This window comes from Petaurus breviceps, unplaced genomic scaffold, assembly GCF_028583685.1.
Source record: "Petaurus breviceps papuanus isolate PSGF00001 unplaced genomic scaffold, PetGlider_PUasm1.0 99, whole genome shotgun sequence".
NCBI lineage: Eukaryota > Metazoa > Chordata > Mammalia > Diprotodontia > Petauridae > Petaurus > Petaurus breviceps.
The window spans coordinates 12,451,951-12,475,959 of NW_027187465.1; the positions used below are offsets into that span (position 1 = coordinate 12,451,951).

General features: G+C 43.4%; 1 protein-coding gene and 1 pseudogene across 1 annotated transcript in view; both read right to left on the bottom strand.

The window, feature by feature from the left end:
* The window catches only part of CCDC60 (coiled-coil domain containing 60), a 219,047-nt gene that overhangs the window by 5,550 nt on the left and 189,488 nt on the right, over window positions 1-24,009 (bottom strand). Inside the window, exons 9-13 of the mRNA XM_069081446.1 lie at window positions 21,348-21,432; window positions 19,172-19,240; window positions 15,801-15,854; window positions 8,913-9,032; window positions 484-615 (exon numbers count right to left, since the gene is read on the bottom strand). Coding sequence (XP_068937547.1) covers window positions 484-615; window positions 8,913-9,032; window positions 15,801-15,854; window positions 19,172-19,240; window positions 21,348-21,432 — 460 coding nt within the window. The remainder of the gene's footprint in view (window positions 1-483; window positions 616-8,912; window positions 9,033-15,800; window positions 15,855-19,171; window positions 19,241-21,347; window positions 21,433-24,009) is intronic.
* On the bottom strand, window positions 10,397-12,638 carry LOC138156238 (CXXC-type zinc finger protein 1 pseudogene; annotated as a pseudogene).

Below are 24,009 nucleotides of genomic sequence, written 5' to 3' on the forward strand. Positions count from 1 at the left end.
AATGCCTAGCACATAGTAAGTACTTTTTCATTCATTCATTCATGGTCCCTGAGGTCCCTTTCAGTTTTAGATTTATGATTCTATGGTCAAGGATGAGAAAAGGTGTTGCATTTTGGAGGGAAGACTGGTCTGGGGCACAGAAAATCTGGGTTTGAATCCCAGCTCTTCTCCCTAAAACTTGTTTGATTTTGGTCAAGACCTTTCTCTTCTATGTACCTCAGTTTCCCCCCCTGTAAAATGGTCTTAGACTAGATACTCTTAAGGTTTTTTCTAGTTCTGATTTTCTATGATTTTTTTTTTAGCACCAAGGACAGAGGCTTCGATGAGCTCAGGCTTTGGACTTTTTCTGGAGATCCTATATCTAGCCAAGGACACTTTGGGTATGATCCTTCTCTATAGCCTGAAGAACACCTGGGTTTATAGATATGTTAGGAAAACACCTCCCTGAAGGGAAAGTCAATTGGGCTAGTTTCCATTCCTTACCAGTGGTTAGCCAACTCCTCGGCATCTCCTCTGGTTATAGTGATAGGATGTCTCATTTTTTCTATGTCATCATAAAAATTGGAGACAATACTGAAGGCAAAAAACTTCTGGAAGCCTCTTTCTTCCTGCCTCCTGTAAAACAGTTTACAAGAAGGGAAGAGAATCAGAATTCCATCTTGGCCAGTGGACAGCCTACCCATCCTTCAATGTCTCACTCAAATGTTACTTCTTTCAAGAACCAAGCAATGACTCCTCTGGAATGACAAGGTCACTGATTTATGCAGTGCTCAGTCTTTTGTCCTCTACTCATTAACTTCTCTAGAACCTCAGTTTTCTCATCTGTAAAATGGAGATGATAATAGCATTTACCTCACAGGGTTGGGCTGATCATCAAGTAAGATAAAGTATGCATTGTGCTTTGCAAACATTAAATCACTATGCAAATGTGAGCCCTAAGCAAGCATGGAAGGTCTTTGAAGCCGGGGACATGTATTTTTTATTATTGCATTCCAAATGTGTAGGGCAGCTAGGTGGTACAGTGGATAGGGCACTGGGACCGGAGTCAGGAAGATCTGAGTTCAAGTCCAGATTCAGACACTTACTAGTTCTGTGACCTGGGCAAATCATTTAATTTCTGTTTTCCTCAGTTTCTCATCTGAAAAATGGGGGTATACTAGAGAAGGAAATGGCAAACCATTCTAGCATCTTTGCTGAGAAAAAATCCCATGGGATCTGTTGACCTGGAAGTTTGGTTAAAAGAGGCAAACAAGCAAGGTGATATGTATATGTATATGTACATATGTGTGAGCACACATATGTCTATAGATACACATATATGTATATATTATATGTGGTTTATATATAAACTGTGTACAAACATTCATACACACACATATATAGTTTATTCCCCTAAGCTAGTGTTATACATGTATAATGGGAGCCAGAAAATAATTCTGACTCAGAGATAAGCAAGTTGAAGAAGACCTTTTATACTCTTAGAGTGATCCCAATTTAGGACGTCTGTGTCACCTAAAGTTATAGTCTCCATATGTGTTAAACCACATCATGAGAAAGGAATTTTCTTAATTGGATAGGTTGTCAATACAATAAGATGGGAGACATGTTAAAGTGTCAATTGAAATGATAGACCCAGGATATTTGTGTTTCTTCTATCATTATTATGACATGATATAACATAACATAGCATATGTTCATAAAATACTAAGATAAGGAAAGTCCCATTACTCAAGATAGTGTTTGGTTCAAGGAACCTTGTCCTTGGTAGTCATAAACAGAAGAGTGTTCCTGGTCAGATTCATCTGACCTTGTAGATGCTGACACAAGGGGCATTTTGAGTTCACTCAGAGAGCAAAGCAAAGCATGTCTGTTATGCCAGGGCATACAAAGCATTTAAACTCAGAATGGACCAAAGTGCCTTTCCTAATTGGTTAACCCAGGTTTTAGGCCTTTCTCTCAGGGGTTCTAAATGGTTTTGGGGGAGTGCATAGGACACACAAAGTTGGTTGCAGCTGAACAACAACAATCCCAATGTGTGGCATGGTGTATAGAGAGCCAGCATTGGAACCCAGAAGACACGGGTTCAAATTCTGCCTCTAACCCATACTAACCCTAGGCAAGTCACTGAATGTCTCAGTGTCTCTGGTCATTTCTTTAAGACTCTGAGTTGTAAAGAAAATGCTGACCTACATTAGCAGAGGAAGTTTCCTCATCTGTTCTGATGAAATCACAAGTTCAGTCCCCATCCCTATCCCCAACTTATAGGACTACAGGGTAGGGAGCTCTGGATGGGCTACTTGGAAGGAAAACCCCTACACAGGAGGGATCATGGCTCTAGTGGAGGATGTGGCTGCCCCCCAAAATGACTCCTACACTGTCCTGTAGTTTAACTCTGTTGAGCTTCTACTCTGGGCCAGGAACTGGGACTACAAAGACAAAATAGACACCGTTTCTGCTGCTAGAAGCTTGCATTTTTTTTTTTGGAGAGAAACAACATGTATGTTGAAAATATATGAATAGGGGAGGGGAGGGAAGGACACAAAAAATCTAAATCAATCGACATTTTTAACCATCTACCATGTGCCAGGCTCTCTGGTAGATGCTGGGTCTACAGAGACACTGAAGGACAGACTGGGAACTCCTTGATGGTTGGCACTGTTTTCTTACCTTTTTTTTGTATCCCTAGCATTTAGCAAAGTTCCTGGTATATAGTAGGTGTTTAATAAATGTTTGTTGTCTTGATTTAATATTCTATTGAAGGTAAATATATATATATATATATGCATATTAATATGCATGTATGTATATATGTAAGTAAAACAGTATACACAATGAATACAAGGAAGATTTGGGAAGAGGTTCAGTAGGAGTTGGGAAGGACCAGGAAAGGTGTCAGGGACAAGTTGATTTGAGATGAGTCTTGAAGGAAACTGGCAGTTCCAAGAGGTAGAGGAAGGAGGGATGCATTCCAGGGCTCCAGTGGTATAGAATGGGATTGGACGGACATGGAAGGGCAGGGATGGGAGCTCCAGCCTGTAGTACCTATAACTCAGAACCAGAGGGATTCTGAGTGCAGCCATAGGAGAGAAGATTATCAGGCCCTTCCGGATAATGTTGCTAATGTTGATCTGATTATCAGTGTCTGTACAAGGGCTGGAAGGAGATTGGAAAAGGATGGTTGCCCAGCACCGGGGCAGATCATGAATCCTTAGTCCTGTCTGTTGGTCAGGGTAGGAGTGTGGAGTCCTTATTTCTGGCTGGTTGAAGAAGAGGGAGGAATGTTTGAGGTACTTTCCTTATCAGACAGGTAAATCAATCACCTACTCTGTGCCAGGTGCTGGGGATGCAGTTACAAAAAGTGAAATAATCCTTGCTCAGAAGCAACTGGAATTTACTCTGATATTGAGTCCCTTACTTCCCCCAAGGTGGGTATACAGTTAGATGCTTAGTAAATGCTTATAAAATGAATGATTTTTTATAGTATCCTTTATTTCTTTGTGGGACTGGTCCAGTGAGTTTATGCCCATAGGGGTAATGGGATTGTTGTTGGTGGTAGTGATGGGGATGGTGAGAATACATTGGTTCCAAATGTAGCTGAGAGTCTTTCCCACATGCCAGATGTGGTCCAGATGGGCAGCTGGCATTTTCAAGACACTATGAAGCAACAAGGGGAGACTGTTAGTGACTGAGGACGAAGCCAGAATATTGATTTCTCTCTTACCTTCTCCTTGAGGAGGCCAGTCCATCAATATCACTGATGGAATTCTCATCTGGTGAAGATCCCTATTTTAGGGGTTCTTGGATGGGAAAAGGAGAAACAAAGGAGTGAACCCAGGAGGGGCTCCTAGCGAGTCCCTGGACAAGTCCCAAGACAGGTGCATTTAATGTTCATACCAGTATGCCCCTCATTTTTGGCAGACAGGGTGGCCAACAGAATTTGTATGCTTTACTTTCAGAATACGTTTGAACATTTACTGGTGACAGAATAGGTTTTTGGTATAGCGTTTTACAGGCTGTTTTGTTGTCTTCCATTGATAGACCTTGAAGAAAGGGAGCTGCTTGCCTCCAGGGCATGAGCCCCTGCCCTTCTACCACCACATATGGCTCAGGAGGACAAAATGCCCCTCAGACTCATTCTTTCCCCTGAACCACACTGCCTTCCTTCTCCCCATCCTTATGGCCTGCTATCTTGTCAGACTTCTATCCCTCTTTTCAGACTGGGTTCTACCAATCACCACCCCTCCCCTTCCTGAGCCCCACATCCCATCCAACATCATAGGTGTGTGGCAGTACCCTTGAGTAGGAATATTGAGATAGAGAAGTGATTTGGTCACAGCTTGTCAAACAGCACCAATGTGCCAGAGGTGGGTTTTGAACCCAGGTGTTCCTAATTCAGTTCATGCTGACTGGACTATGCCATTTCTATTTTTTCTTCTTTTTAAGAATTTTAAAAATTAATTATTTATTTATATAATTATTTTCTTTTTAAACTTTGAGTTCCGGATGCTCTTTCTCTCATTCCTCCCCCACCCACTGAAAAGGCAAACAACATGATATCAATTATACATGTGAAATCATGTAAAACATATTTCCATATTAGCCATATTTTTTTAAAAAGAGACAATTATACTTCAATTTGCATTCAGAGATCATCAGTACTATCTCTGGAGGTAGATAGCATCTTTCATCATAAGCCCTTTGGAATTGTCTTGGATCATTGTATAGATAGGAGTGGCCAAGTCTTTCACATTTGATCATCAATACAACATTTCTGTTACTGTGCACAGTGATCTCCTGGTTCTTCTCATTTCACTTTGCATCAGTTCATATAGGTCTTGACATGTTTTTCTGAAACCATCCCCCTCATCATGTCCCATAGCATAACAGCACTCTATAATAATCATATACCACAACTTGCTGATGCACCTAGGTAGCATAGTGGATAGAGTGTGGCTCTGGAGTTGGGGGGGGACCTGAGTTCAAATCCAGACTCAGACAAGTACGTGATGTTGGGCAAGTGTGATAGTAATGGCAATTAAAGATTCCCCTGTATTGGCTTGGTTTTCAAATTGATTGTGTTAAAACCCAGAGCTTGTTAATCCCACCTGTGGGATGGACTTGTTGATGTGAAAAGAGAGTCCTGAACTGGGAGGAGCTGGTGATGTAGATTTGGAGAGACAAGAGAGAGGCAGAAGAACTTTTTGGAAGCAGCACCTCGTGGAGGCAGAGAGAGACTGAGAGGATTGTTGAGTGCCGCTTTGAATCGCCCTGGACTTTTGAGACCTGCCCCCTGAGCTGCCAAGGACTGAGGAGACATGGCTGTTTTGCTGGTACTTTGTCTGTTTTGATGTTGTTTTGCCAGATTTGTCCACTGGTGAAAGACAGTCCTGTTGAAGAAGTCCTGGAACCTGGCTTTTGGTTAAGAAGCCCTGAGACTGTCCTGCAGACAGAGAGTGAATACTGTCCACTGGTGAGGGACAGTACTGTTGTTGCAGGGGTCTGGAGACTGTCCGGCAGACAGAATGAATACTGTCCACTGGTGAAGGACAGTGCTGTTGTTGCAGGGGTCTGGGAGCCTTTCTGTTGGTTCAGAAGCCCTGAAGAAGGATTTTCTTGTTGTATGTTTAAAGAAATCCTGGGAGAGGGTTTTGCTAATGTTTTCAGGGGTTCTAGGACTGTTAGTCACTTAACCCTGTTTGCCTCACTTTTCTCATCTTTAAAATGAGCTGGAGAAGGAAATGACAAACTAACTACTCAGAGATCTTTGCCAAGAAAGTGTCAAATGGGGTTGCAAAGAGTAGGATTTTGATAAAACAACAATAACAATTCAGTCATTCCCCAATTGATGAGCAGCCCCTTAATTTCTAACTCTATGCCACACAAAAATAGCTGCTATAAACATGACTGTACATATAGGTCATTCCTCTTTTTCTTTGATCTCTTTGGGATACAGACCTAGTAGTGGTCTTTCTGGGTCAAAGGGTATGTACAGTTTTGTTGTCCTTTGGGTATAGTTCTAAATTGTTTTCCAGAATGGTTGGACCAGTTCACTACTCCACCAACAGTTCAGTAGTGTATTTATTTTCCATTCATCTCCAGCATTTGTCACTTCTGATAGGTATGTAGCTTTAGTAGAATAGTTTTAATTTGCCTTTCTCTAGTCAATAACCCACCCAGCAAAACTGAGTATAATTCTTCAGGGGGGAAATGGATATTTAATGAAACAGAATATTCAATTTAATGAAATTAAATGAATTAGTGAAATTAATTAATTAATAATAACAAATTAATGAAATAGAATATTCATTCATTCCTGATGAAAAGGCCAGAGCTGAATACAAAATTTGTAATTCAAACACAAGACTCAAGAGAAACATACAAAGGGTAAACATGAGAGTAATCATAGAGGTCTTAATAAAGTTCAACTGTTTGCATTTTTATATGGGAAGATAATACATGCAAAACATTTTTACAGCATTTTTTCCATATGAATATAAATAGCTTTGATTTCTTCTGAAAACTGCCTGTTTATATCCTCTGACCAACATCAATTGAGGAATGGCTCTTTTTTTAAAAATAAATTCAACTCAGTTCTATACATAGTACAGATTCTAGAAATGATGCCCTTATCAGAGAAACATGCTGTGAAAAATTTTAATATTACTTCATTGTCTATGGTACCTTTTAGAAAGATGTAGTTTCCCTGATTGTGCCTTTTAATTCGGTCTATTTTTGCTTTTGCTTTGTCTGAGATTAAGATCACTACCTCTGCCTTTAGTTCAGCTGTCAATTCTGTTTTAAGTATCTCTTTTGTAAAGACAATATTGTTGGATTCTGGTTTCTAATCCATTCTGCTATCTGTTTCCATTTTATGGGTGAGCTCATCCCATTCACACTCACAGTTATTATAACTGTGTATTTCTCTCCATCCCAGTTTCTTCTATTTCTTCTTTTCTCTCTCTTTTTATCCTGTCATCTATTTTGCTTCTAACCACTGTCTTCCTTAACGTGTCCTTCCTTTTGTCCTTGACCTTTTAACTTTCTCTTATCCCCTTCCCTTCCTATTTCCCTATGGGGCAAGTTACATTTCTATACACAACTGAATGTGTGTGTGTATTCTTCACTCTTTGAACTAATTCCAAAGAGAATGAGATTCAAGCATCACTTTCCATCCCCTCATTTCCCTCTCCACTATAAAAAACTCTTCCTTCTACATCTATTTTATGTAAGAAAAAGATTCCCATCCTGCTCCTCCCTTCCCCTTCTTCCCAGTGCATCTCTCTCTCTCTCTATCTCGGTCTCTGTCTCTGTCTCTGTCTCTCCTCTCTCTCTGTCTCTGTCTCTGTCTCTGTCTCTGTCTCTCTCTCTCTGTCTCTGTCTCTGTCTCTGTCTCTGTCTCTCTCTCTCTCTCTGTCTCTGTCTCTGTCTCTCTCTGTCTCTCTCTCTCTCTCTGTCTCTGTCTCTGTCTCTCTCTCTCTCTGTCTCTGTCTGTCTCTCTCTCTGTCTGTCTGTCTCTCTCTCTCTCTGTTTCATTCCTATATTTTTTTTGGAGATCAGCCCAACATAATTGACTCACATCCATGCTGGTCCAACTATGTAGACTCCTAACTGCCCTAATAATGATAAAGTTCTTAGGAGTTACATGTATCATTTTCACATACAGAAATGCAAACAACTGAACTTAATTAAGCCCCTTGTGATTGATTATCCTTTTATGTTTACCCTTGAATCTTGTGTTTGAATGCCAAATTTTCTATTTTAGCTCTGGTCTTTGTTTTTTAATCAGGAATTCTTGAAAGTCCTCTGTTTTACTAAATATCCATTTTTTCCCCTGCAGGATAATACTCAGTTTTGCTGGGTGAGTTATTCTTGATTGTAATACTAGCCCCTTTACCTTCTGGAACATCATATTCCAAGCCCTTTGCTCCTTTAATGTGGAAGCTGCTAAATCTTGTGTGATCCTGACTGTGGCTCCACAATATTCGAATGATTTCTTTTCGGCTGCTTGAAGTATTTTCTCTTTGACCTGGAAGCTCTGCAATTTGCCTATAATATTCCTGGAAGTTTTCATTTGGGGATCTCTTTCAGGAAGTGATTGGTGGATTCTTTCAAATTTTAATTTACCCCCTGGAGTTAAGATATCAGGGCAATCATCTTAGAGGCAGCTGGTGGCACAGTGAAGTCAACAAGTCTCAGACTCTAGTTCTGGGTTCCATGGGCAAGTTACTTTGCTTCTCATTGCCTCAGTTTACACAACTGTAAATTGAAGATAATAATAACACCTGCTTCCCAGGGCTGTTATGGGGATCAAATGAGATGATGTCTGTAAAAAGTGCTTAGCACAGTGCCTGGGACATAGTAGGTTTTTTATGAATGCCTATCCCCTCCCCTCTTATCTTTCCTTCTTTAGCATGCCAAATCTCTTGACGACTGCCTCCTTACCTTCCCATGCCATGACTGAACTCACCCTCATTTCAGAGTCTTGGGTCCATGCTGTTGATAAAACTAAGTTTTGGGTCAAGGAATAGAGAACATCTCATAGGATTAGAGACAGTGACGTGCTGCTAATTGTCTAATAACCTCTCTCTGAAAAAAAACAAGACATACTTTTAAGTGTGTTTTTAAGCCTAGCTAGTCTCAGACCTTGTACAGTGTTTTGCACATAGTTTAATTAATGCCTTTTCATTCATTCATTCATTCATAGGATGGTAAGGAGCTGGAAGTGACTTGGTCTCACTCCCCCATTTTACAGATGAGTGAACTGAGGCCCAGAGAGCTTAGGGGAGTTGCCCCTAACTAGAGAGACCAGAGGGATGAGAATCTCCCAGCTAATGAGAGGAAGAGGCAGGATATGAATCCCATCTTCACTTCCAACCTCTAAAGCTCTAAGCCCTGTTTATGAAGAGTCTTACTTTGTGAGAATTTCTAGTCTGTCCTGTAGGCAGAAACCAGCCTCCTGTGCGATGCTGAAAAACTTGGCTCGCATATTGGTGCACACATTGACCTTGGCCTCTGAAGCACCAGAAGGATAGCTGCAGAGAGAGAAATGTGAAAAACAAAACCATAAGGTTGGGCTAGGCTCAGGCGAGGTGAGGGATGAAGCTTTTTTGTTGGCTCATTTTTTCATCTGGGTCTTTAATTTTTCATCAATGTATGGGGACTTCCCAGTGTGGAAATCCCCTCCACTGATTTGGAAGGAACTTGGGGCACCTAGAGGTTAAGTGACTTGCCCAGGGTCACACAGAAGACATGTATTATAGGTGGGACTTCTGAACTCCACATCCAGTCCTCTGCCCTCTATGTCATATTGCCACTCAAGGGCTCAGGTGGTACTAGGAGCTCATGTGCTAAGGGACTTCCCCCCCACCACCAAGAGTCAGGCTGTGGTCATTGGTCTGTTCTACATATGGAGGCATGCTTAACCAGAGCCGAACTAGATAGAGCCTCACTTTAATTCCTCCCTCTTTATCCCTCCCTGTCAGCAGAGTCAAAACTAGGGTGTGGGCAACAGGGCTGTGCCTCAGGGTGTTCATAGCACCTTGTTGTGCTGGATGCTGCGCTTCCCCTCCCCCACCCTATAATTCTTCCCTATTACAGCAACCTCCCCAAGCTCCCCACCCTCTGGCCATCTCTGGGATTCTTCCTATACTTGGACACTCCTGCATCTCTTCACCAGAGGTAGCAATCCTATTTTTATAGGAATTGAAAAGCAACAAAGATTTTTTTGTGCCACTCTTTATACCTCCAGTGTTTAGCAGACAGTAGGTACTTAATAAATGCTTTTTGACTTGACTTATTTTTATTAAACTACTTGGGGGGTAATGATATAGTCTCTCCATCAGAAACCACATGAGATCAGTGTGTAGGACAAGTTAAATGATGATGGGATGAGATGGCAGCATATGGGATCCTGACAGATATTAAGGGCAGAGTTGATAATCAATGATCACAGAATCTCAGAGTAAGAAGGGTTCTCAGACCCCACCTAGTATACTGGGGGACCCCTTCTCCCTCCAAGGGGTCAGTGACCAACAAGGGGTTGGTGACCAACAAGGGGTCAATGACAAACAAGGGGTCATCTACGTTCAGCATGAAGACCCCTGTAAAGCCACGAACTCCTCAGGACATTCTGCTTTGGGACTGTTGTTATTGAATCACTTCATTCATGCCTGACTCATCATGACTCTGGGGTTTTCTTAGCAGAGATACTGGAGTAGTTTGGCATTTCCTTCTCCAGCTCATTTTACAGATGAGGAAACTGAAGCAAACAGGTGAAGTGACTTGCCCAGAGTCACCCAGCCAGTAAGTATCTGAGACCAGATTTGAATTCAGATCTTCCTGACTCCAGGCACTTTATCCACTGATCCACCTAGCTATTTCTACTTTAAAATAACTCTTTTTTTTAAACCCTTTAAAGTTTATTGTGAACAAACTGCAGTCTGGAGCCTCAGCCCCAGCCCCCCCTCCATTCTCCCTTGACTTCCCTTTGGGGCCTCCATCTCCCCACACCAGTCAAGAGTGTAGTGTGGGCTAAAGAGGTTAGGAAGGAGTGGCTGACATGGATAGGCCTCCATTTGACCCAAAGAGTCAGGGAGGAGGGGAGGGCAGGACAGGCAGATACACAGAAGAAACAGACTAGGGTATAGAGAGATGAAGGGCAAAGGCAAGTATGCTACAGGCCCCTCTTGGAAAGCTGGAGGTCAGAGCAGGATGGAAGTGTGACAGGACACCTCCTCAGGGTTGGGCTCAGCGGTTGGCATTGGTGCGCAAGTCTGTGGTGAGGGGGTCATGCTGGATGGTCTGGTGCAGCATTAGGGCCAACAGGCCGGCCCGGTTAGTCATGGCCATTCGGACATTCCACTCCTGCTCAAACTGCTCATCCAACTTGTACCACACCCGAACACGCTCCAGATCCACCTCAGCCCTGTGCAGCTTTTCCCAGCAATAGTGCCGATTGCACTGGCGTTTGGGCAGGCGACAAAAGTCTCCAGTCAGCTCAAACACATCCCATACCAGGGGGCAGCCACACACTTCATCCGCTGGCATCTTGGGGTCTCTGGAGTGCTCAGGACACAGAACCTGCAGGCGCTTGCAGTAGGTTTTGCTCTGTGGATTGTAGACATCACAGGAGAGTCGAGTGGCCCCCTCAATTCTGGTGGAGTACATCGACCCGAAGGACGTCTGGCTCTCATACTTGGCATAGCAACGCTCCATGTGCCTCAGTGCGACCTTAGGGTTGATCGGATGGCCACAGGAGACACAGAAGATCTGCAGGTCTGTGTCCTCACTGTCTCCCTCATTGCACACCACCTGTTGCTTGGCCCTGAGGATGACGGCCTCCAGCTCATGGAAGCGCCTCTCCATGTCCTGCAGGCGCAGCCGAGCACCCTGCTGCTCCCTTCGGATCCGCTCCAGAAGCTTCTTCCCATGCTCTTATGCGATACATGGGCTTTGCTGCCACTGCTGGATTCGTTGGGGTAGGATCTCATAGATGCGATTGGCAGCCAGCTTCATGCCGCAGTCATCAGAGCAGTACTTGGAGCCTGGCTGGGCAGCCTGGACACAGCTGGGGCCCAGGCACTGGGGCAAGGAGGCCGGGTCTTTGGCTTCTGGCCGTTTGGTGTGTTTCCGCTTACCCTTGTGCCTCCGCTTCTGCCGGTGACGCTTATACTTCTTCTTCTCTGACTTCTCCCGCCGCTTCACATGTTTTACTTTCACCGCACGTTTCTGAAGTACTGGGTCCAGGAGAGGGGCATCCTCAGGATCACTCAACCATGGCAAGGTATGGTCATCAAAGGCGCCAGCACAAAAATCCTGATAGAGTTCAGGGTCCAAAGGCAGATCGTCATCAGAGAGTGCCTCAGGTGTGGCCACAGCCTCAGGCGGCTCCTTTAACATCTGGAAATGTTCTTCCCTTGCCCGAAGAAGTTTCTGCACAGCTGATGCCAGACTCACCGAGGAAGGGAAATACTTAGAGGATTCCCGGGCTCGGAGCTGGCATTGACGCAGACGGAACTTCTGGCGGATTTTGTTGGGGCCCCCAAATTTCTTCATGTCACGGCAGAAGTCACAGTGGCCACAATCCTCAGTCCGTCAGCAGGCCTCACACTCCCCACACATCCCAGCCGACCGTTTGATCTGCTGGTTGGATACCTCTAGTACAGGCCCAGGTGCTGAAGGAGGTGGGGCCTTGTGGGGAGAGGTGAAGCCCTTGGGAATGGTCATGGGCCCACTTCCCATAGGCTCTACAAGGAGATCTGAGGCAACCTTCCTACGAGGGGTGGCCGCATCATCCCTGGGCTCAACCTCGTGTTCCCCATCACGCTCACGACAAGGTTTTTTGTGTCGGTATTGGATCTCCAGCTTTGGGTCCTTTTCCCGGCACTGCAAGCAGTACCACTCGTGGATGGCCTTTGCCATCTTCTCTGTGATCTTGATGCAGTCACCATGGAACCATTCATTGCAATTGTCACAGCCAATCATGAAGCAGTTGATATCTGGTTTATGGTAAACACAGTAAATGGGTGCATTCTCCCCGTTTTCTGACTTCGATTCTTCCCCTCCAGCAGCCCCAGGCTCTGGGTCTGAAAACTCACTCTCCTCGTCCTGTAGGAAGGCCCTTGGGCTCATCCCGGACCCGCTCTACTTTAAAATAACTCTGAGCATTCAAGAGTTTTTTCTTACACCAAGGTGAAATCTTTGCCACTTGTACCCACTGCTGTCTAATTCTATCATCCAATACTCCTTCCAATACTTGAGGCTGAGTCCTCTTGTGTCTTTTCTTCTTTGGGCTTAACATTCCCAGTCCTTATAACTGTTCCTCCTATGGCATCCAATACAATGCCTTTTCTGAGTGATGAACATAATTTAGCTTTACAGACAGAGGCTTGCCTCATGTAGATGCAGGGAGACTATTCAGGGCTGACCTAGTCAGAACACACCATAAAAGACTATGCTTTTGTTGCTGGCAGATATGTACAATAATAGCAGGAATGTGGCTCTGCTTGCTTCATATAGCCTTTTATTCTTGCCTCTGGCTTTATTTGCATGAGAACCAAAGCAGATTTAGGGAGTGAGGGCAGCCTTTAAACTCCATGGCCCCACAGAGCTCCCATGGGGTGTCTTAAGGTGGAACCATTAGGATACAGTTTGGGGATGCAGTCTCAAAATCACGACTTGCATATTCATTAAGAAGAATTTTCTAACCCCAAGGGAGATAGTTGTCTGGGACTAAAGAGTAGTATGTTGGTAGGGGAAAGGGAATAAAGAGAATGGGCTTTCACTCAGCTTTTTGCTGCCCTTTTCTGATTGTCTTATCTGGGTGTTCTGGCTTAAAGCCCTGCTTAGAGCAGGATGAATATAGAATCAATTTATCCTTGTTAGGGTGAGGCTTTCCAGCCTCTGCACATCTTATGAAGGCTAAATAGCTGAGCAGGCTAAATGTTGTTTGTTTAGTTTAGTTTGTTTCAATTGTGTTTGATTCTCTGTGACTCCATTTGGCGTTTTCTTGGTAAAGATTCTATGACTTTCCTTCTCCAGCTCATTTTACAGATGAGAAAACTGAGGCAAACAGGGTTAAGAGACTTGCCCAGGATTTGGGGAAAATGAGACATTAAATGCATTGTTGGTGGAGTTGTGAGCTGATTCGACCATTCTGTAGAGCAATTTGAAACTATGCCCAAAGGGCTATACTACCAGGCATACCCTTTTACCTAGCAATACCACTGCCAGGTCTGTGTGCAAAGAAGATAAAAAACAAAACAAAAAGGAAAAAGACCTGTATGTGCAAAAATATTTATAGCAGCTCTTTTCCAGGGGCAAAGAATTGGAAACTGAGGGGATGTCCATCAATTGGGGAAATGGCTGAACAAACTGTGGTATGTGATTATGATGGAATACTATTGTGCTATAAGAAATGCCAAGCAGGATGCTCTCAGAAAAAATCTGGACTTACATGAGGTGATACAAAGTGAAATGTGCTGTGTACAAAGTAACAGCAGTATTATAAGATGATCATCTGTGAATGACTTGGCTATTCTCAGCAATACAATGATCCAAGACAACTCTGAAGACTTATGATGAAAAATGCTCTCCATCCTCAGAGAAAGAACTGATGGTGTCTGAACACAGACTGAAGCAGATTTTTTATACTTTATTTTTCTTGAGTTTTTTTGTCTATGTTTTCTTTCACAACATGATTATTATGGAAATGTTTTGTGTGAGTATACATGTATAACCTATGCTGAATTGCTTGCTTTCTCAATGAGGGAGGGTGGGGAAGGGAAAGAATTTGGAACTCAAAGTTTTAAAAACAAACATTAAACATTGTTTTTACATATAACTGGGGAAAAATAAAATACTAAATAAGAAAAAAAGAAAGACTTGCCCAGGGTCACACAGCTAGTATCTGAGGCTGAATTTGAACTCAGGTCTTCCTGACTTCAGGTCTAGCACTCTGTGGACTGTGGTGCCACCTAGCTGCCCTGAAGAGTCTAAATAGCTGAAATCTAGAAGATGACAAAAAAGATTGGCATGGTGACCAGCAGAGCTTGCCCAGCATAGAGCAATTCAGAGAAGGACAGCGGCCATCACCAGAGGATACTGACAGCTGTATAATGTCTAAGGTGTAACTTGGAAGTACTAAATAGTACTGAACATGCTGGAGAGTTTATAATAAGGCCTTCTGTTCTCAACAAGGAAGTCTGTTTTATTCTTAATTCACCATCAAAGACAGAGGAATAAAGTTTAAGGATGAATACGTGTTAGGAGGGATAAAGGCTGCATTAAAAGGTGAAGCACTGCCAGGTTGTTGTGTGGTCTGTATGGTACAGGGGTCCTATTGACTTTGCTCAAGATTCAGAAGGAAGCTGGGAAGTTGTTTTCAGGAAGAATTTCCATATTGGGAAAGCTGTGTTTTTTTTTTGGGGGGGGGGAGGGAATCATAGAAATCCTACTCTCTTAGTCTTCCTGTGGGTGGTGATGAGTGGGAGGGTGTCTGAGTAGCCCATGATGCCTCCATCAGAACAGGGCTGAGGGCCTTACTTCTCCCCATGTGGTTGGATGAGCTCAGGGAGATATAGGGAAATTTTAGGTGGTCTGTTGGCACACAGTTTGGTGTCCCACCAGTGGCCTGGGTCCCTCTCTCCTGGCCCATCCTAGAAGAGTCCTTAGCCCAGCCCCAAGGCACAGGAGTGGCACCATATCATCACCCCTGCTTTAGAGGGCAGGAGTATGAGTGAAGTGGGAAAAGGGGAAACAGGTATACTTTAGACACATGGTTCAAAGAGATGGAATATGGTATAGACCACATTTTCTGTTTCCTCTCCCCATTTGCTTATGTAGTGTATCTGAGATCTAGTACTAAGGAAGGCATCTTAAACCCCCATCACCAACAGGGCTCTAGAGACAGATGACTGGGTTGGTATAGGTGTGACTGAGTAAGTGCATATATCAAAGATATTGCTAATCTGGAGAACTTCACATCCTCAATAAAAAGTGGATTGCAGAACTAGGATAATACTTGAAATGAAGTCCATACAGCGCAGAATACAGCTAGATTATTACCTTCTCCATTCTGGGCATGCTTTCTTAATGCAGCCTGAGATCTCATTTTTTTTAGGACCTAGCTTTGGTTCCTTATGACCCTCAGGTCTATTTTCTTTTTCTTACCCCTCCTTTCCTGATTCTGATGAAATATAATCGAATGTCAATGACTAAAGCTAACATTTCGGCAAGCAATTGGCTCATGGATTCTCTCTCTCTCTCTCTCTCTCTCTCTCTCTCTCTCTTTTTCTGCTTACCTTTTAGGCCGACGGATACTCTCTGTGCTGCTACTACTTGACTTATCAGTTATGCTGTAAGACAAAGGAAGAACAATCTTTTAAACCTTGCAAAATTTGCCTCTTGCTTGGCCCCATGCTTCTTTTGATTCAAAGTCATTTTGATTTTTGTGAGAGGAACCAGTAGTCATAATACACAAGTCCTGTCCTTTCTGGAGCATTCCAGGCTCATTCCCACCTCTAAGCCTTTGCTTATGCTGTTCCTCTCTCCTGTAGTGGCTTTCCTTTTTTTTCTTAAATATGCCTACATCTTGGCCATCTTTTAAGGCTCTGCCTGAGCATCAGCTTTCCCCTTAGCACCATATCTCATATTTTTCTTTGTCTGGTGAACTTCCTCTAGGATATGGGTCCCAATTTTAGGTTTCTCTTGAGTCTTCAGGATTAAAGTACAGGGTTGAACATACAGTATAGCAATGAAAGGTCTATATATCTTTGGGTTTAATAAATTTGTAAATATGTTAAATAACTTGACCTTGGAGTCCCATGACAAACATCACCTTGGGGACCACTGCCCCTTGACCTCATGCCCAGTACCTCTATATTCCAAATTCCCCATTCTCCAGGCTTATTGCTTTAGGCCTCAGATGTTAGCCTAAATCCTGCTAAATGTAAGGAAATGCTCCCCACCCATTTTCCCCTTTTGTTGTACCCATTAAAATCTCTACTGGTCATCATTCTGAGGTAGAGGAGAGGTAACAAGAGTGAAGAAGGTATTGTGCTTGGCACATGGGAGAAGAATTTGGGGCCTTTGAGACTCTTATTAACTCACACTGAGAGGGTCTGGTTAGGGAGGGCCAGTCCCATTGATACAGCATTGAGTGACTTCCCAGCTCTGCTACTAACATATAATGGGAGTTCAGGGAAAGTCACTCCTCTCTAGTCCTCAGTTTCCCTATCTGTAAAATGGGGGTGCTGTTGGTCTAGACAATCTCCAAGGTCCCTTTTATCTCTGATATTCTATGCACAAAAGATAGAAACACAGATACTGAGAACCGCAAAGCCCCCCAGGAGCCTTATGGTCTGTTCCATGCCAGAGTAGAAAATCTACCCCTTACTCCAAAGTAAAGTACCCCCAAAGTGGGTATTCAGTCTCTCCTAGAAGACTTTCCTGGAGGGAGAACTCACTGTCTCTGTGAGTTGGCCTGGCCCACTCTTGAAGTGCTGTCAAGTCTTGGGAAGTTTTCTTTGTATTGAGTTGAAATAGGCCTTTCTATGACTCCCATTCATGGCTCATTGTTCAGCCATCTTTCATCTCTATCTTTTCAGATACAGAAAGTGGACAGCTTGTCCCTCTGCTGGCCTAGACAACCACAACTTCTTAAATATATCCTTATAAGGTGCAATCTTGAGGCCTCTTGACCACCCTTGATCTTTCTTCAGTTTATCGAAGTTGTTCTTAAAATGTGGTACCTAGAATTTAACTTGGGGTATGGTGGCTAAAATGCTACTTTGGGAGTAAAATCTATCTGGGTTCAAATCCTGACTCCTACATGGTCCAGCTACATGACTCCTGGCAAGTGACTTGGCCTCTCTGGCCAAGTGAAGGGGTTAGATGACCAAGTTTGAAGTCTAAATGAATGAACCTACAATGGTCCAGGTGAGATCTGACAATGGCAGAAATACGACGTTCTCTCCCTATTTCTGGACACCATGTCTCTCATCTGCAATCACATTTGAATTTTTTGGCTGCTTTATTGAGCTGTTGACTCCAATTGGCCTTAAGAGTCCATTAGAACCCCCTCAGATGGGAGGTAGGAGGAGGCTTTTGCAATAGTCCAGGTGAGAGGTAAGGAGGAACAGAAGGGACCCAATTGCCCTACCTTCCCCCCTCCAAAAAGCAAAAAAAAATCATCTAGTTCAAGCTCCTCATTTTATAGAATAGGAAACTGAGGCCAAGGGATTTTCAGTGAATTGTCCAAGGTCACCAGGGCTGACAGGGTCAATGAAAAGAGTTGTTGCAGAGGTAGACCTGATAGCACTTGGGAAGTGACTAGAAGGGAGGGGGTAAAGGAGAGAGAGAAGAGTTAAAAACAATACCAGGTTTTGACCCTGGGAGTGGGAAGATGATGTTGCTGACAGAGGGAAGCCTGTAAGACGAATGGGTTAGTCATGCTGGACAGCTCAGTTTGGAACATGCTGAGTCTGAGGGGCTAGCAGGAGATGTAGGGAGTGGTCTAGAGGGTCTGAACGTCAGGAAAGAGGCCAGATCTGGGGACAGTAATGTGGGAGTGGGTGTAGTGGGCAAGGGAGAGTGGAGATACTTAAGAGGATGTCCCCCCCCTTTTTTGGAGAGGGGAAGGCAAGGCAATTGGGGCTAAGTGACTTGCCCAAGGTCACACAGCTAGTTAAGTGTCAAGTGTCTGATGCTGGATTTGAACTCAGGTCCTCCTGATTCCAGGGTCGATGCTCTATTTACTGCGCCACCTAGCTGCCCCTGGATGTCCCCTTTTGATTAGAACTAAGTCACTTGGGCAGAGTCGAGTGACTCCTGTCCACTCTTCATGCAAAATATAAAGCACAATTAAAATATGCTTGTATTTTAATACCACTTTTTTCAAATGGCTGATTTTTCTTAAAATTAGACAGTCTCTAAAATACCCCTAGAGGGCAGTGAGACCCTATTCACTTTTAAAAACCACCTAAATTTAAGAACACATAGAAGTACCAAGATATGTTAATTGAACCAGAGCATGATTTTTTAAATCTGTAAGACAAAGAAAATAGAGATAAATTATAATAATTATAAGAAAAATTTTGCACTAATTGATGCACTTGGTCCTTTTAGTGTTAATCTCTCTCTCTGTCTGTCTGTCTCTGTCTCTCTCCTCTGTCCTCTCTCTCTCTTTGTCTCTCTCTGTGTCTCTGTGTCTGTTTCTGTGTCTGTCTGTCTGTCTGTCTCTCTGTCTCCCTCTCGTCTTCCCCCTTGCAAAGGCTTCCCTGGCCAACTGGAGTAAAGTGATTTACACTCCAGCTGTGATCAAAAGGACCTGGATTTGCCTGTCTTGTAGCATCAGGCTCTGGCTCACTGGGAAGGTGAAGAGGGGAACAAAGGGAGGAACCGGCCCCTGTATGAGCACACCCCTGTCATCCCCAGTTTACAGTCTGAGTGTCATCCCCAATTCTCCACCTCTCAGTTACTTGCCTTACTTGTACATATTTGCTTGTTTATCTCCCCATTTGAAGGTAAGCTCCTTGAGGGTAGGGATTGTCTTTTTATTTGTATCTGTATTTCTAGCATTTTGCACAGTGCCTAGGGACACTGGGAGCTCTTCATAAACATTCTTGGCTGACTGACCAGCTGGTGGTGTGCAGTGCACACCACATTGACTTACCTGGACTTTAGGGCAGAGTCCCGTAAGGCCACATCACTCTTAAGGGAGGGCTTGAGGATGGACACAGTGCTGTAAGATAAGGAAAGCTTCTTCTTAACATGCTCATGGGATCATAGAGATGGAACTTGGAAGAAATCTTAAAGGCCAGCAAATCTAGGTTTTGCAGTTTGTAGAAGGAACCTCACAATGGCCCTGTGAGCTAGGTGCTATCATTGTCCCCATTTTACAGATGAGGAAACCGAGGCGAACAGAAGTTAAGTGACTTGGCTAGGATCACAGTTAGTAAAGTATCTCAGGTGGGATTTGAAGGCACGCTTTTCTGATTGTGAATCTAATGCTTCAGTCAAGTTGGCAGAACCAAAGGGAAAAAAAATTTGAAAAACGCAATACAACATAGACAATGTTAATTTGTGGTTTTAAGAGATCCCTTTCTCTTTGCGTCTTATACCGCTGTTTAGCCAATGGATCTCAGGGGTCCATGAAGGAATTATAGAATTTCCTTTTCTGGAAATTGTGGTATCCCAGAATCCTAGAATTGAAAGGAGTCTCAGCAGCTGTGTAGTTGACCCTCATCTATCCGACAAGTAACCCCTGTGACAACATATCTGAAAGGGACAGGATCTTTCTGGAGGACCCCAAAAGGGGTCATTCAGACTTTCTGTGAAGACCTCCAATGAGGTATGAACTTCCTTATAACTGTCTGGGTTTTAGTCTTACTTCATAGAATAATGCCTGTGTGACTCTGAGCAAGTCATACAAACCTCTCAGCTCGTCAAGTAATGGAATATGACTGAACTGCTTTGGTGGAGGGAGTTTCTTTAATGGGAGTTCCTTATATCATGAAATCACATGGTCAAGTACAAATAAGCCCCTCAACAGACCCAAAGTGCTTGAATTCTGTTCCGGCTTGAAACAAGGGATGGACTAGTTGATTTTTTGAGGTTCCTTCAAGTGGCAGGATCCTAGGTCATTTCTTGACAAGGACAAGGTAAATTATATTTAAAGGTGAAGTATTATAGGATCTGGAATCCAGGCTCACACAGGAAAAATGGGACTATCATTCTACCTCTTTTCTCCTCAAATGAAACATTTGTAAAACACTTAGCACAGTGCCTACTACAACATGGTAGGATTTATATCCTTATTTCCTACTCTTTCCCTTCCCCTTCCTCCCTGTGCACATGAAAACCCTAAACATTTGAACACTGGGGCAGCTAGGAGTCTCAGTGGATAAAGTCCTGGACCTGGAGTCAGGAAGACCTGAGTTCAAATCTGGTTTCAGACACTCCCTAGCTGTGTGACCCTGGCTAAGTCACTTCACCCTGTTTGCCCCAGTTTCATCATCTATCAAATGAGCTGGAGAAGGAAATGGCAAAACCACTCAATATCTTTGTCAAGAATAGCCTGAAGGAGGTCACAAAGGAGGACACAGCTGAAAAATGGCTGAACAGCAATGAAGCATCAGAGCCTGAAGTATCTCCACTGCCCAAATAACATGTTCCCTAAATGTGTGTCCCTTCGTAGGTATGTCTTCTTGGTGATATGTATATTTGTGGGGGCCTATGCCTAGGTCAAGGGGGAAAATGCTCCTTCTATTGCTACTTATCTTACTATTTTTGTTAGAGTCCTTTGTTCTGCAGTACTTGTGTCCTCTATCTGACCAGTAAAAGTAACTTCACTGGTGGGGGCTCATGGTCTACATGTTTGAGGGTGCATGGACCCATAGAATGGCTCAATGTGTCCATTCTGGGGACCGCATTGTGAAGAGGGCCATAGACTCTGATGAGGTTTCCAATATGGCTGCATTTTGTGTGTTTCCCAGGGGTTTCCCTTTCTGAGTCATCTTTTTGTTTCCCTGGTGTGCTGGGCCATAGGAAAGCAGTTTGGAGATAAACAATTAGATCATCTCCTTGGAGTCTGTGCTTGGTCCCTCCCCCTCCCCCCCAGGGAACCAAGGCGCTGATTGTCCCTTATCCTGAAGTCTCTGTTCTCCTGGGGTAGTAGGGGTGGGTGTTTGCCATAGAGCCAGGGGGTCGTGGTGGATGGCGACCTGAATGTTCGATCTCAGCGTCTCTAGGGTTTTGGCCAACCGTGGCAGCCTCTCACCTCTGTGTGGATCTATAAGGAAAGGGGAACTAGCTCCCTAGCTTTTCCTCAAGCTAGCAGGGCATGATACCTTGCAAACTTTTTGTAGGAATCCTCTTCTGCACAGACTGTCCTTCTGGCATCTTCCCGCACCATCTCCATGAGCTTCTGAAGACCTGAGGAAAGCGGGAGAGGTCATCCCATGTGATGGAAAGAAGGAAGTGGCAGGAATGTGAGACCCTGCTAGTGCTCTCCATTGAGACCCTCCCTTCTCCTCCCTCCCTCCCAGGGTTATTACACTATCTTTACACCATCAAGCAACTGCCATCTTGAAGTGATTTCCAGGAGAGAAAGTTGAGGTTTCCTTTAATTCCATTCAACAAACAATGATTAAATGCCCACTATCTATATGCCAGGTAAGAGGCAATGTGGTTGGAGTATTTAGGGAACTGACCTGAATTCAGAATGATCTGAGTTCAAATCCTGCTGCTGATACATACTAGCTTTGTGACCCTGGGTAGGTTAACCTAAGTTAAGTTAACCTCTCAGGACCAGAAACAGCTCTCTAATTATTTAATTAATAATGTAATATAAAAAAATTAATTTCAGAGGAGGTCCCAAGCTGCATGGAAGGGAGAGTTTATTCCCAGTCTAGACAAATGAAATCACGGATGTGGTGTACAAACAGCAACAACAAATTGTGTTAGGCACAAGGGGCTTACGTTATCCTGGTGAAACACATATATACAGATAAGACATCACCATTATATTGTTCAATTGTTTTCTTCGTGACTCTATTTGGGATTTTCTTGGCAAAGATCCTGGAGTGATTCGCCATTTCCTTCTCTGGCTCATTTTACAGATGAGGAAACGGAAGCAAACAGGGTTAAGTGACTTGCCCAGGGTCACACAGCTAGGAAGTGTCTGAGGCCAGTCTTGAATTTAAGAAGATGAATCTTTGTGACTCCACGCCTGCTGTTCTCTGCATCATGGCATCACCTAGCTGCCCATAAGTACTTAGTGCTATATAAATGTTAGCTATTATAATCCCCATTTACAGTTGAGGAAACTGAGGCAAATACAGGTCAGATGACTTGCCCAGGGTCACGATGGTAGCATTTGAGGTCATATTTGAATTCAGGTCTTCCTGACTCCAGACCCAATGTTCTATCCACTGTGGACAGAACAGCCTCTGCCTGCTTTCTTTGCTTTCCTTCCCCTTTGAAGGTCTCACCTGCAGAGGAAGTGAAGATTTCTGATTTCTACCTCCCCTCCCCTGCCTCACTATTCCCCATCCCCCATGACTTTAGAGGTGCCCATCACCCTCGCGTCTAGCACCTCGCACAGGAGTGGTTGGAATGCCAATTGGTGAGAGCCAGCCCCATTCCCTGGAAAGCCGGGAAACATTCTCTGAGAGGATCATTTGTAAGGTTCCACATTTCCCCTTGCCTGCCACCAATTTGTACTTGAAAAGAATGCCTTTGGGCAGGGACTGTGCCCGCAAGTACAGGGCTTCATCTATCATGTAGCTGAGCTTTGATGTGTGCAAAATAGGAACAGGGCCCCTCCCTGTTCTCTGAGTCTAGCCTGAAAAAAAAATTGGGAGGGGATGGGATTCAAAGCTGGTTTGCAAAGTGGGATGTTCACCGATGAAGAAAGGGGATCTGGAGAACCCCTATGAAATGTAAACATGCTGGGGAAATGCTCCCGGTGCTGGTGCTGCCTGCTGAGACCTTGAAACAGGTGCTCATGCCCCTCTGTTTCCTGGGGAGGTTTGCAGGGGGAAATGCAACCATCACAAGAGAGGAGGCTGATATCATTAATAGCATCATGTCTCATAGCATGGTCTGCAGAACCCTGAGGTCCCCAGGACCCTTTCAGGGAATCTATGAGGTCAAAACAATTTTTCATAACAATTCTACAGTGTTATTTTACCTACTAAATTACTATTAAATTATTATTTTATTAAATATTAAAATACTCTTCCCTTTTCCAACTATCATCCTGGGATGAGGCTAGATTTTTCTTCACATACTTCAACCAAAACACCAACATTACCATAGATCGAATGCAGAAGCAGCTACAAGAATCCAGTTTTTTTTATTAAGCCAGACATATAAAATAATACCACTTTCCTCACTAATTTTTTTCTTGGAAAATAGTTGCTTTTTACAAAAATATTTATGTTAACATATAATGGATTTATTATAGTTATGTTAAATGGATTAATAACTATTGAAACTATCAATTAATTACTTAAAATAAACTAATAATTATTTAACAATTTCTCAGTTTTAATTTCTAGTATGGATGGATATAGACCCATATAAACAAAGGCTCTTTGGTATCCTCAATAATTTTTAAGCATGTAAAGGTATCTTGAGAACAAAAATAAAATAAAATAAAAGCTTGAGAATGACTGTTTTACAGAAACCAACCCAAGTCCAGTGGTCTCAGTTTCAGCCAGACCCTTTGACACTGACAAGCAAGACCATTCCAGCCCCTTTTCTCCAAGAGATCGCCTACTCTATCATCTCTAGTCTTTCACTAAAGTCCAATTGTTTCCTATCTATTGGTTGTCTCCAAACATGCCCATGATTCCCCCATCCTTGAACAACTTTCGTTAGATATCTATTCATCCCCAATAGCTTTTATTCTATCTCTCACTTTTGTGTCTAAATCTCTTGAGTTGCCTCCATTTCCTTTCCTCTCACTCCCTTTATCCATGTCATGGTCACTAACAAATCTGGACA